General features: G+C 38.4%; 1 protein-coding gene across 4 annotated transcripts in view; it reads left to right on the top strand.

Moving 5' to 3' along the window:
* The window catches only part of STX7 (syntaxin 7), a 37551-nt gene extending 25570 nt beyond the window's left edge, over positions 1-11981 (top strand). For all 4 annotated transcript variants that reach the window (XM_074862535.1, XM_074862536.1, XM_074862538.1 and 1 more), the window contains exons 4-10: positions 1441-1531; positions 3848-3985; positions 4654-4706; positions 5454-5544; positions 6783-6855; positions 7837-7919; positions 10556-11981. In XM_074862535.1, coding sequence (XP_074718636.1) covers positions 1441-1531; positions 3848-3985; positions 4654-4706; positions 5454-5544; positions 6783-6855; positions 7837-7919; positions 10556-10648 — 622 coding nt within the window. In that variant the 3' untranslated portion in view covers positions 10649-11981. The remainder of the gene's footprint in view (positions 1-1440; positions 1532-3847; positions 3986-4653; positions 4707-5453; positions 5545-6782; positions 6856-7836; positions 7920-10555) is intronic.
* Positions 11982-12510: the final 529 nt, after the last annotated feature.

The following is a 12510-nucleotide window of genomic DNA, read 5'->3' as shown; positions in this document are numbered from 1 at the left end:
AATATCTTTTTAGTGATGAAAACTACAGTAAGAGGTGACATTATAGAATAAACATGTACCAGAAATACTAAAATAGCAGAAGTGAAATAAGGCTCCAAGGCAGATTCTGTGCTGTAGTTCACCCACCTGAAGGTGGACTTTCATTAATACGCCGCTAGCAGAGACAGTAAGCTTCTCTGCACGGTCTAATGAACTGGTATGACTTTTTCCATTAAGCTCCTTTACCACATTAATCTCAGCATCATAAATGCATGTAAGCGATGTGTTGTGCTAACCCTGTGGGTGAGAGAGTTGTTGGTCTCCAGTGTGTTTAATGCCACACTGTGGCTCTTAAAGAGGAGGAGGAGGAGTGTATTTGACTTTGTGTGAACAGCCAGGTTGCTTTATAATAGCCTGAGTTCAGGACCCATAACATTGGCCAGGTACAGTCCTCGGTGGATATCCTACTGGAGGCTGTGAATAGGTGAAGATCAATACACACAGTTTATGCAATAACCAGACAGGATCTTGGCATAAATTCACAACTAAACAGGATAGAAACTGTTGTGAAGCACATGTTCCAGTCCTTTATGCAGGTGATGTATATGGTAAAGTTCCTTGAGTTTTCATCTGTTTCTTTTTCACTTGTCTAACATTTGGCCTTTCATTTTGGTATGTATCTGAAGAGTTATTTGATTATTCTAAATAATTATGTTGACTGTTTGTTAATAGCTTTCCAGATAAAACCTTTTTATATACACTGGGGAGGAGGATGCAAAAGCAGGTAAAGACTTTGAGTTGCTCCAGGAAAAAAAATGTGAAGATTGGTAAAGGAGTGTGCAATAATATCAGAAGCAAGAAGACAAAAACCCCAAAATAGCAATGCTATTGAAGACAAGGCTTTTTTTTAAGCACTGTTAAATCTATTAGTAAATAATGAAGTTTTCAGCTAAGTTTGCAGGTATTGTATCATGGGAGAATGTAGATCTCTTTAGATAATCTTCCCAGTAGCTGTCAGGAATTGACCTTTCATGGGCTGTGGTATTGGAATTATATTCAAGCCACAATATGTTATTCCAAGCAGAAAATATTTGGTCTTTCCCACAGTTATTCTGAACTGAGAAATGACCAGGTGTTTCTACCTATTGATATTCTCAAAAGGACTATGAAAAGCATGATTAGATATTCATAATAACTAGAAACCTATTGCTGCACATTAGGAAAATAGAAGAAACCTAAAAAAAAAAAAAAGGTGGGTAATGATGCTGTCACACCGAGGAACACACCTTCTTCAGCATCTGTCCTGCCTGGAATCCATGGTGTCACACCTTTACAGTGAAGAACAGAATAAAGATGGCTTCGTGCACTTTAGAGAAGAATTTAGTACTGCTGCTTTTCTGAGAATCAGTGAAATTCAGGGTAACCCAATGGTCTCTAATGAAATTTTGCATTTGATTTTAGGCAGCAGAAGCAACAATACACCAACCAGCTTGCCAAAGAAACCGACAAATACATTAAAGAGTTTGGATCTTTGCCTGCAACAAGTGAACAGGTATAAAACCAAAGAGCATGGCTTGCTTGACGATCATGGTGGCTCATGTAGTGACTGAGTGACTTCAGTTCTGCATGCGTATTTTTGTGCTCCTTACTGGGCTTTCAAACCGCTGTTTAGTTAGTCAACACATCTGCACAACAGGAACACTTGCAACACAACAGTATTTTGTTGCAGTCAGACTTGTTACAGAATTGGTTTTATGTATCAGGAATGAGGTAGTTTGAAATTGGAGGAATCAAGGCAGTGTGCTGTGCCAGTGATTTCAGGTATGTTGTTTAACCCCAGCCAGCAACTAAGCACCACACAGCTGTTCGCTCGCTCCTCTCCCCTCCCAGTGGAATGGGGAAGAGGATCGGGGAAAAGGGTAAACCTTGTGGGTTGAGATAAGAATAGCTTAATAACTAACTAAAATAAAATATAATAGTAACAATAATAAAAAATATAATAATGAAAAGGAAAATAATAAAAGAAAAATCCAAGAAAAGACAAGTGATTCACAATGCAGTTGCTCACCACTTGTTGACCGATGCCTAAGCAGTGATCTGCACATCCCCCCCCCCCCCCCCCCCCCCCCCGCAACCAACTCCCCCTGGTTTATATACTGAGCATGACGTTCTTTGGTATGGAATATCCCTTTGGCTAGTTCGGGTCAACTGTCCTGGCCATGCTCCCTCCCACCTTCTTGTATACCTGCTTGCTAACAGAGCATGGGAGGTTGAAAAATCCTTACCTTGGGATAAGCACTACTTAGCAACAACTAAAACATCAGTGTGTTATCAATGTTATTCTCACACCGAATCCAAAACATAACACTGTACCAGCTACTAGGAAGAAAATTAACTCTCTATCCCAGCCAAAACCAGGTCAAGATAGCTGGGCACTTTGTAATCTGTTGCAGTGATGCTAAGTCTGACTCCACAGGCACTCTGACTGCTTCTGGGAGTCAAGGAATTGTGTGCCAAAACTGCTTGCAGGGCAGGTGGCCAGACCTGTTCACCCACTGTCCAAATAATTTCATTATGCGCAGAAGGTCTGTTCTATATCACTCGGATCATCATATGGGTTATGTCTTGTCCACAGGCTTTTCCTTTTTTAAGAGGAGTGGACAGGAGCTGTTACTAAAACAACTTGTGCAGTCTTTAAACTGCTTCATTCCCAGATCTGTGTAAAACCTCATTAGGAGGTAACATGTGAAGTGGCTGTTGTTAGCACACTCCTGTCTGCCACCCTGTGATTTCTTATCCTAGTGAAATCTGTCGCTTAAAATAAGGGAAGAGCAACAGGATCCCAGAAAACATGGATTCAGGTTATCATCACTCAACTTGCCTGGTCTGTGGCTGGTTACCAAGGAGCCTTTAGGAAAATTAATTGTCTTGAAACACTGAATTCCAGTGGCAGTCCATGATCCACGTGTGCTCATCCTGTCAAGTTGTAAACTTCTAATAGAGGTGTTAAAACTTGGTCTTGGTATATAACCTCTAGTTCAGGCAAAGTATGTTTGGGGTGATTTTTTTATGGTTTCTCTGTTTCTTTATCTTGGAGCTGAAAAGTTCACAGTGAGATATTTTACTTTTTAATTTTACTCCTTTTGTCATGAGCATCTTCATCAAAGCTACCTCCTAATGAAATGCATAAATAACAGATTGATGAATGGCAAATTATAGCCTCTCAGAAATTTGGAAGGAAGGGTTGATGTAATGTATACATTTAAGGAAATATGTTGGAGGCTGTCCTAAGTGCCCAGTATTCCTCTTCCCTCCCCTACATCTTAAAAAAAAAAAAAGGCCTGAAATGTTAAAACAGGTATTTTTGTACCAGTTTTCAAGCACTTAAGGGAAGATGTGAAGCCACTTCTGGATGCAGCTCAATATGCATTTCCAGCATTTCTGTAAAATACATGTGAAGTGCCTGGTTCTTTCTTTTCTGCACCTTCAACCCCAGTCACCTTTGCATACTTTATCATCCACGGTATCAAAATATTTCACACTTAAACAGTAAGTTTTATAATCAACAGATAATAAGGAAAGTAGAAGCTTTCTTGTCCCTGCCTGTTCCTCATTTCCAGCTGTTAAATGAAAATAAATACATTGGTTTCCTCTTTAAATGCCTTAAATTGGGCAGAGTTATATGATCCCAGAGGGAAGGAAGGTTTGTCCATGCAGTTGCAAATGGTTTTGTAGATATCCTTCCCTTAAAACTATTAAAAAAAAAAAAAAAAAAAAGCTTGTATGCCTTAGCATTGAGCAGCCTGGAAATGGCAGAGCCTTGAAAAGCCTGAGCTCATTTGACTTGGTAAAACTTTTTCTCTTATAGCGTCAAAGAAAAATACAGAAAGACCGTCTTGTGGGGGAGTTCACCACAGCACTAACAAATTTCCAAAGACTCCAAAGGCAAGCTGCTGAGAAAGAAAAAGACTTTGTAGCCAGAGTAAGAGCCAGCTCAAGGGTATCTGTAAGTATCAGAAAATGTGCCTTTATACTCTGTTTACAATAGTGTTAATGGTATTTGATGTCAAACTTGCCTCCACAGGACTACTTACAAAAACTCATATCTGACTCCAAATACTGCAGAATGTGTCCTATATGATTAAGTTGTAATAACTCACACCACCCCCTCCCACCCTGAGAACTGTTACTTTTTCCTGTCTTTGTCACACGAAGGCATGAACTGCCCCTGGGTTCCTGCCATACTCTTGTAAAACCAATTTTTAGTAGATTTTGAAATGCTTTTGCTGGACTTTCGATATCAACAGATTTTTCCTACAGGGAAGAATAGCTTGCTAGATTTCTATGTAGTATTAAAAGTGGAGAGGTGCTGAGGAGCTTGAGATATTGAGCTTTTCCTTGTTAGCATATCAATTTTGCTTTTTCACTCTGTGCCAAATACACGTTGCTGTACTTGTAAATTTTAGCAGGCAGTTACTGAGCTGAATGTTTTTGCTTGTATTTCAGCTTTATGCATGCATAAAGGATAATCAGTATGAGAACATGTTAAATCATGTTTCAGTTTGAAGTTGATTTACTATAACCCTTGTAATATTGACTCATTTTAGAAATGCTGACAGTGTTCCTTTCAGGGCCATAATGTTTTATTTATGTTTTTAAACACTGATCATGTAGGGTGGTGCTCCTGAAGACAGCTACAAAGAAGGAACACTTGTCTCTTGGGACAGGTAGGCTGAATTTGTTATTAAGTCTTAACCTAGCTCAGAATAATAAATGGCCTGCAGAGAAGCCAGCTTGCTTTTTTTTTTTTTTTTTTTTTTTTTTGTATCAGTTGCCTTTTCCTGGAGGGAGTTGGGATAGGTTGTTCAGTTAGGCTTTTTTCCATAGGAAAAGTTCAGGGAAGGGGCTTTGGTGGGGAAGAACAAGGACCAGTTCATATCATCTTCCCCTCTTTTCCCCCATGCTTCAGCTTTAGTCATGTCCTTAAGCTGCCCTAAATCTGTATTTGGGCTTTCTGAGACCCAAACTTAGGTAAGCAGAGTCCAACCTGAATAGAGTAAAACTGTTAAGTTGTAATAAGGGTCCAGTGTTTACTGGGATCTCCTTTTGCTTTCATACTCTTCAAGAACTGATTCTCAGTCTCAGATTCTGTTCTGTTGGCTAACTTGCTTTTGCCTCAGATGGATATAAACTCTGCAGTTCATAATTCAGAAGAAACTTTGCCCTTGTATTCATACTTGGAATTTCCAATCAGCTAGCTCAATGCTATGTGCAATGTTGCTACAGCAACATCTTCCTGTACCAAAGGTTTGACTCTCAGACCTTCCGTGTTCGCTAGGCAGGCAGGGGTAAAAACGTGCATTTTGTTAAGTAATGATGTAAAGTATGTGCTATGTACTTAACTCAAAAAGAATAAAATGGCAGTTATTTCTCATCGTGCCTGTTCAATTCTTGGTGGGGTTTTTGATTGATAGTCAACCGCAAGCACAAGTGCAAGATGACGAAATTACAGAAGATGACCTCCGTCTTATTGAGGAGAGGGAATCTTCCATTAGGCAGCTTGAGGTAAGTACAAGTGGTTTTACAGCAGAATATGCTTTTAATGTTTCCAAAGAAAAAAACATTTTATAGTGGTATGAGCATTAATTGCAGACATTAGTCTTGAGGAGTTAGGGTTTGTTTGTGGGTGTGGGTTTTTTCCTTCAAAACTACAAATACTGCCTTTAGATGTGAAATATGCATTAGAAATCTACTGTATGAAAGCCATGTTTTGATACTGTGTTTAGCTTCAGTGGTTCAGTTATGGAATAAGAGAGTGCTCATGTGATTGCAAGAAAAAATACTTATAATTTTTTCCAACATAGTGGTCATATTATAATAACCTTTTTTAACAGTGACTATAAATAAAGCACAATTATACCTTTCCTCCCAGGTATTCCCAGTGTATTGTTCAACACCATTTTGTAAGCAGCTTTTTTGAACACTTCTGGAAATACAGAGATACTCTGTTTCATTCAAACTTTTGTAGTTAAGGGCTTGTCAAAAAGTAAAAAAATCCCCACATTTAAAAACAAGATGTAAACTACACAAAAAATTGTCACCTATGATGAAATGCTGATATCAAGAGACTTCTGTGAAGACAAAATGGATTTTTCCAGCTAGTCTGGAATCCACAACAGGAAAGATGCTGGAACTGGAGTTTTTCAGAAAGTCTTGCTGATGCATGTGGCAAAATCCATTCTATGTATAAACTTTTCAATAATCTCTCCCTTGCCACCCATACTTTAACTTACAGTGAATTGAACTAAACATGTATCAGTCATTAGTTAAGAAATCATATGCACAGCAGTAACATGGCATCATCATAACCACATGGTAATAGGATAATGTAATGTAGGTGCAATAGCTTGTCTATATTATAGAGGTAACTTCTGTAAACTGTGGTGCTTATGAAAGCCCTCAGCAATGAGAGATCCTGTTTGTGACGTGATGTCAGATGTCCCTGCCCATGGCAGGGGGTTGGAACTAGATGATCTTTAAGGTGCCTTCCAACCCAGACCATTCTGTGATTCTATGTGAAGTGTACTTCATGCACATACTCATGTTCAGTTAGTTTGAGTATAATAAACTTGGTCTCATAGTACCAAAAAAGCCTTCCAAATAAGCATATTAAGAGGGTTTTTTTTATCCTGTAATGTAAAGAGTCACAGATGCATACTCAAAAGGAGAAGGAGCAGTATTTGTATCTAAATGTACAGAGATGCTAGAATATGTCAATCAGTGCGATGACTGTTTCCTTGCAGGCAGATATTATGGACATCAATGAAATTTTTAAAGATCTAGGAATGATGATTCATGAACAAGGTGATGTGATAGGTAAGTCCAATTCAAATATTCACTGAAAATGTTTTATTCTGTTTTTCTGGAGAGCAGCAATGTAGAACTTCCTTTTGCTGGAAAAACTCCTCTAATGAGAGTATCAATGCTAAAGCAAATCCAGGCGCAGCCTAATAATGGGTAGACTGGCTGAGGTGACTGTGAATACATTAAGAAAGTGTATGTAAAATTTAGTTTAAAACATTATGTAGTTTTTCATGTGTATAAAATGTCTTTAAAAGTAGTTTTTTGAACTGTTTGTACATAAAATTGGAGTTTGTATGGAGAAGTTTAAGGTATTACTAATGATACAAGTGTGCAGATTCAGCAAAGGTTCCTGCTTTGCTGTCCCTGCAGATGGGTTTATTCTTTTAATGAAATATGATTGGAAAATACATTTTCTGAGTCTGCTGCTAAGCCATGCTGTTGTCTATGTCCAGCATACATTTTCAAGGCTTTTTGTATCACCTTAGCCCATAATCTGTTCAAATTTTTCCAGGAACAAAAATAAATCTGTGTCAGTATGATGAAAAAGCAAACTCGAGTCATGCCTCTTGGGGTGTTTTGTGTATCTGTTTCCTCTGATTTCATAGGCCTCGGGACTTTTTTAATCTGAGCAGAGGGTTGTCATTAGCAAGTTGGCGAACAAGTAAAAGTTTAAAAAAAATTTTAGAAAAGTAGAAGTACTGAAAGTTTCTACCCTGGTTGGTACCTAAGATTCAGCTTTACATCTAGAACAGGGGAGTTGTTACTGACATGAATTCAACCACTCACTGCCTGGGTGGTTCTGAAGTGAACTCAGACATAAGTATAGGATGGGTCAGACTTACATAATCCAATTTATAAAACTTTGGGTATTGATGAAGACACCAGCAGTCGGGGGGCAGCTATTACATATGCTTTCAAGTGTATTTCAACATTCCAAACCTTTGGCTGGGTTATGACTAACCAAAATTTGAAATATTTCCTTTTAAAATAAAGACAGCATAGAAGCCAATGTGGAAAATGCAGATGTACACGTGCAGCAAGCAAACCAGCAGCTGTCAAGAGCAGCAAACTACCAGGTAATGTCAGTGCTGACTGCCAGTTGTGTGTAACTGTCCTTTCTCAGTAGTCCTGACTTACACTTTCTTATGCAGTTAAGATTTTGCTTATCAATTTCCTCAAGGCTTGGAGACTTACTTAAAGGTTTATGTTAGACTATGACGATGTTTCTAGGTCACTATAAAACTGAAGTCAATGACCTGAAAGCTTTGGGTTCCCTGTAAAGTTAGCCAGGCTGTTCCAGAGCACCTGGAGTTATACATTTATTTTAAAAAAAGGGGTTTGTTTGGCTGGTTTTTTATTATAGCTGAAGAAGTAAAAGGTTCATGTATGTGGAGAACAAGCCTCTAAAGATCACTGGAGTAGTAGGAAAGATAAGCAAGGAAGTCTCCTGAGGGTGCTGCCAGTTAGCACCAGTTTTTGCTGTCTAAAATCTTCTTGAAGCTGTATATATCCGGCTTCAGTTAATTGCTACCCTTATGGTAAAAACATATTTCAAACTCTCAAACCTTTTTGAAAAGCCTTTTAAATACCTTTAAATGCCACTTCTTTATAACATTTTTGGAACTTACTAGAAATAATCTTATTAGTAATAAATCTTTCCTCTTAAGTCACAGTTAGTCCTTAGACTTTTTTTTTTTTTTAATCCTCTTGTATGTGTTAGTAGTAGCCAAGACAGTAAATCAATGACAAAATGTCTGAAGGATTGCCTGCTGATTTCGGAAGTGGGAGAGGGAAAGGTGCGGATGCATCCTTGAACTGTATTCTAGGTGGCACTAATTGGCACATTAAGTACAGTTGATGGCTCCTATTTTGATACTGACAAAGTTCAGGAAAAAAAAATAGTAGCAGACAATGTTTTCTGTGGAAGGTGTTAGTTTTCTGGTTGAAATTTAAAATTAAAAACTTCATGCTTTATCTTGAGGAGGAAAAGATTAATGTCTTCTGATCTCAAAGGAAGGTTATTGAGACTTTTAACAAGCTTTGGTTCAGTGGGTCTCGCAGCAGAGACCAGGCACTTGTCAGAGTTGACCTGTGTTTGAAAGGATTTTGTACTTGGCTTCAGATTTGAACTTTCCTTTGCTTGAAGACTCATCCTGTTCCAAGATGCTGAAAAGTCATTTCCACTTTCAGCAGACTTATTTTAATTTTGGCAACTATTACATTTGTATGGTCTGACCCCCTCAAGGAAGTGTTAGAGGCCCAGGCATGCTGGTGCACATGGTTGGTACCCTCACAGCTCCTGTTTTTGGTTGGATGAGGTATGCACCACTCATCTGCCATATGGGGTGCGTTCACACAGCAGAGCTATTGGGGCAAAGCCAGACTCCTCTTTTCTTTCTGCCTTTACCACTGCTGCTTCAGCACTTGTGGAAATGATGATCAAGTGTATGAGGAAGTAAGATCACCATGTCTTTAGTCCACTACCTTGCTTTAAGTAGTGTTACAGGGGAAATGTTTGACTTCAGTGCAGTGTTGGCAAGAGGTGGTCTCCAAGATGAAAAAGGAAGAGACTGGGAGTGTAAGGAGAGAGCTGGCCATGGATTTTAAAAAAAAAAAAAAAAAAAAAAAAAAGGAAGGTACTTTATCAAATGGATTGAGTTCTAGCAAATAAAATGTTGAAGTGAAGAAATCTTAGCGTGAGAATGGGAGATGTGGCAGCGAGATAGTAAAACTAGAAAAAGTTAAGAAACTTTGTAGTCTGGGTGGTTCTGGGCAGAGAACTGGCAGGTCCAATGAAGAACTGACACAGATGTAGTTCTTCATAGGGGAATAAAAAAACCAAAACCACCCAGGTAGAACCTCTGCCAAATAGAGCAAAGCCTGGCTTTGCTTCTGGAGCTGTGGCCTAGAATACCAAGATTCGAGTGTTGTTATCTCTTGGGTATCAGCAAAAGCCAGTGAAACCCACTGGTAATTTCCTTTCCTGCTGTGAAGGAAACTTTCAGATTCCATATCCTTCAGATAAAGAATGACCGACTGCTGCTAGTCTTGGGTGCTCTGGTATCTCAAGTTACAAACCTGTACGGGAGAGGTGAAAGTTCTGGATATGCTCATAACTTACACTTTATTGCAGTGACATCTGTGTAACTGTGTCTCTAGTCTGGTCTCTTTTTTTTCCTTTTTTTTTTTAAGAGCAAGTTATACCTAAGAAACTTGACAAAAACAACTTCAAAATAACCCTGCGAATAGATGCAAAGTCAATCTTCCAGAAGTCTAAACTTGCAATTTGTTGTCCCCTTCTCTATATACATTAATAGTCTTTAAATATCTTTTTTCTAGGAGACCATTTCTACCTCCTCTACTGTGCACATTGATTGTCCATTTTGCTCTATATGCGGTCACCTGCTCTCTCACATTTTTTTCCCCCAGTATTCTAATTACATCCATTCATTACGTTACTGCATTCTCTTTCATTGGTTTATTATATATGCCAGAAAATACCACTGAAATCATTCTGTTGGATAATATAGCTGTAAAAGTAAGTTGTGGATAACTTTGCTCTTTTTTTCTTTAACAACTTTATATGACTTGTTGTTAGTAAGGACACAATTTAGTTAGATTACACAAGCAATAGGACCACAAAAGCATTTGAGCAGCCTTCTGATGTGGTGGTGCAGTTGTCAGTCAACTTTGTTTTTTTCTCTGTTGACAGCAAAAGTCCCGAAAGAAGATGTGCATCCTCATTATTATACTTGCTGTTGGAGTATTGATTCTTGGACTCGTCATATGGTTATCCACAAAATAAGTCTTCGCAGGAAGCATTGTAATTGGTATTTAAATTATGAAAGAAAATTCCTAGTCACAATTTGCTCATTGCGAAGCTGAGTAAAATAATGGTTCTGTACTTCATCACACTTTTTTTATAAGACTTTTTGTTCTAACCTGAGAAGTAATGTTCTCAGTACTACTGTCAGTATAACTGCCTGCCCTCTTGGATGTGGGTGCTGTCTTACCAGAAAAAACAGTCAAGGTCATAAACTGTTCCATTAACTTAATCATAAAAGCTTCTTAAGGTGTTTAGGGAGCTAATCAAAATCCTGATAATTTGTTTTGACGGGGTGGGTAATTATCTTTTGGGATATTGCTAAATGTTGCTGCCAAAACAAACTCCTGAATTGTTGCTTGAGGCAATGAATTCACAGCTCGGAATTCATTTTTAAGTTAAAGATGTCTTTCTATCTCTTTCCCTTCCATCCCACTCACCTACCCATTTGATATGGGTGATTCAAAAATAAAATGTAGGTTGCTGAAATTGGTGTGATCTCTCTTTTATAACTGAAGCCTTTGAATTAAGCATTCAGTTTGCCTGAAATCTTTTAGGTGCTTCATATATCTCTGTATCTGGCATTGACTATGGTTATGCCTGGAAGCCTCCTGCAAAGGTAGGTAGGGTGGATGATGTAATCATGCGGATTTTTTGTTTCAGTTCTTGCATTAAGAAATACTGTGTTTTATGTGCACACATCTGGTATGTTTGCATCTGAAGTGTGCATCAGTGAGCTTGGCTAGATGAAAATAAGCTCTAGTCTGTGAGTTCTTAGATTTAAAGGGAAGAAGAGAAATTCCCAACTTCCTAACTGCACTTGAAAGTCACTGTTCTGAAACTGCTGTGATTCAGTTTCCATGAACAGATCCAAAGTTCTGTGGGAGGTCTTTCCTACAGCTGAAGAAAAGAAGGTTACAAGTTCAATTCCGAGTTCCACAGTGGTATCTGAAATTAAGTTGAAATCGGGTGAACTGATTCAAACTGTTTAAGATGGTTGATGCTTATAGCCTTTAAAATGACCTTTTTCCTTTTGTGCCATTTTGTACTAATGTATTAAAAATTTAACAACACTTTTTTGCCAACTAATCTATTTGCCTTTTTAATTGATCTTGATGAACTAATCTGAAAAAAGTGTACAGATGAAATATTCACTTAATCTGTATTTTATAAAGTTCTTGTACACTAGACTGATAGAGAATGCATTGTTTACATGGTGAGCTATGAAATATTGTTTGGGAACAATCTAACTGTAAGCATAAATGGACTTCAGAATTGTAACTGTGCAACCAAAATAAAGGTCTTTTAAAGAGTATGTTTTTCTACTAGCTCCTTTTTTCAGAATCCGTCTTTACAAGCACAGCTGTGATCTTTGCCTTTATGTAAATGATTGAAACTTCTCTGAACAACTCCAGAGATCTTCAGCTCTGCTGGCTAATCAGCCCAGAGGAACCTCTGTTCCTGTGTTGCACTTCACATGGTTCATGGAAATGCTCCTGGATCTTGCATTCTCACCTGTGTTGAGCCTAGTCTCAGGAGGGAAGACTGCTTCACTCTGTGTGGACAGTTGGTGCCAAGGGTAGACTGTTGGTAGCTCTTCTTTGGCATAGCATGAAACTTGAGGGATGGGAGTCCGTGGTGCAGGAAGGAGACTTGTGCTGCTGTATTTGGATTCCAAACACAGTGGAGGAAAAATAAGTCCTGTCAAACTGCATGATTATGTTCTATGTAATGTGGAAAACTTCTCTGAGATCGAAAGGGGAATTTAATTTAATTTAAGTTGCAGTATGGACTCTTGTGTGTTGAGATCCCAGCTACTGTGTTCCTGTGGCTGCCTTTGTGCT

This window comes from Strix uralensis, chromosome 3 (assembly GCF_047716275.1).
Source record: "Strix uralensis isolate ZFMK-TIS-50842 chromosome 3, bStrUra1, whole genome shotgun sequence".
Taxonomy (NCBI): Eukaryota; Metazoa; Chordata; class Aves; order Strigiformes; family Strigidae; genus Strix; species Strix uralensis.
The sequence above is the reverse complement of the archived record's forward strand: the minus strand, read 5'-3'. Positions and strand labels throughout refer to the sequence as shown.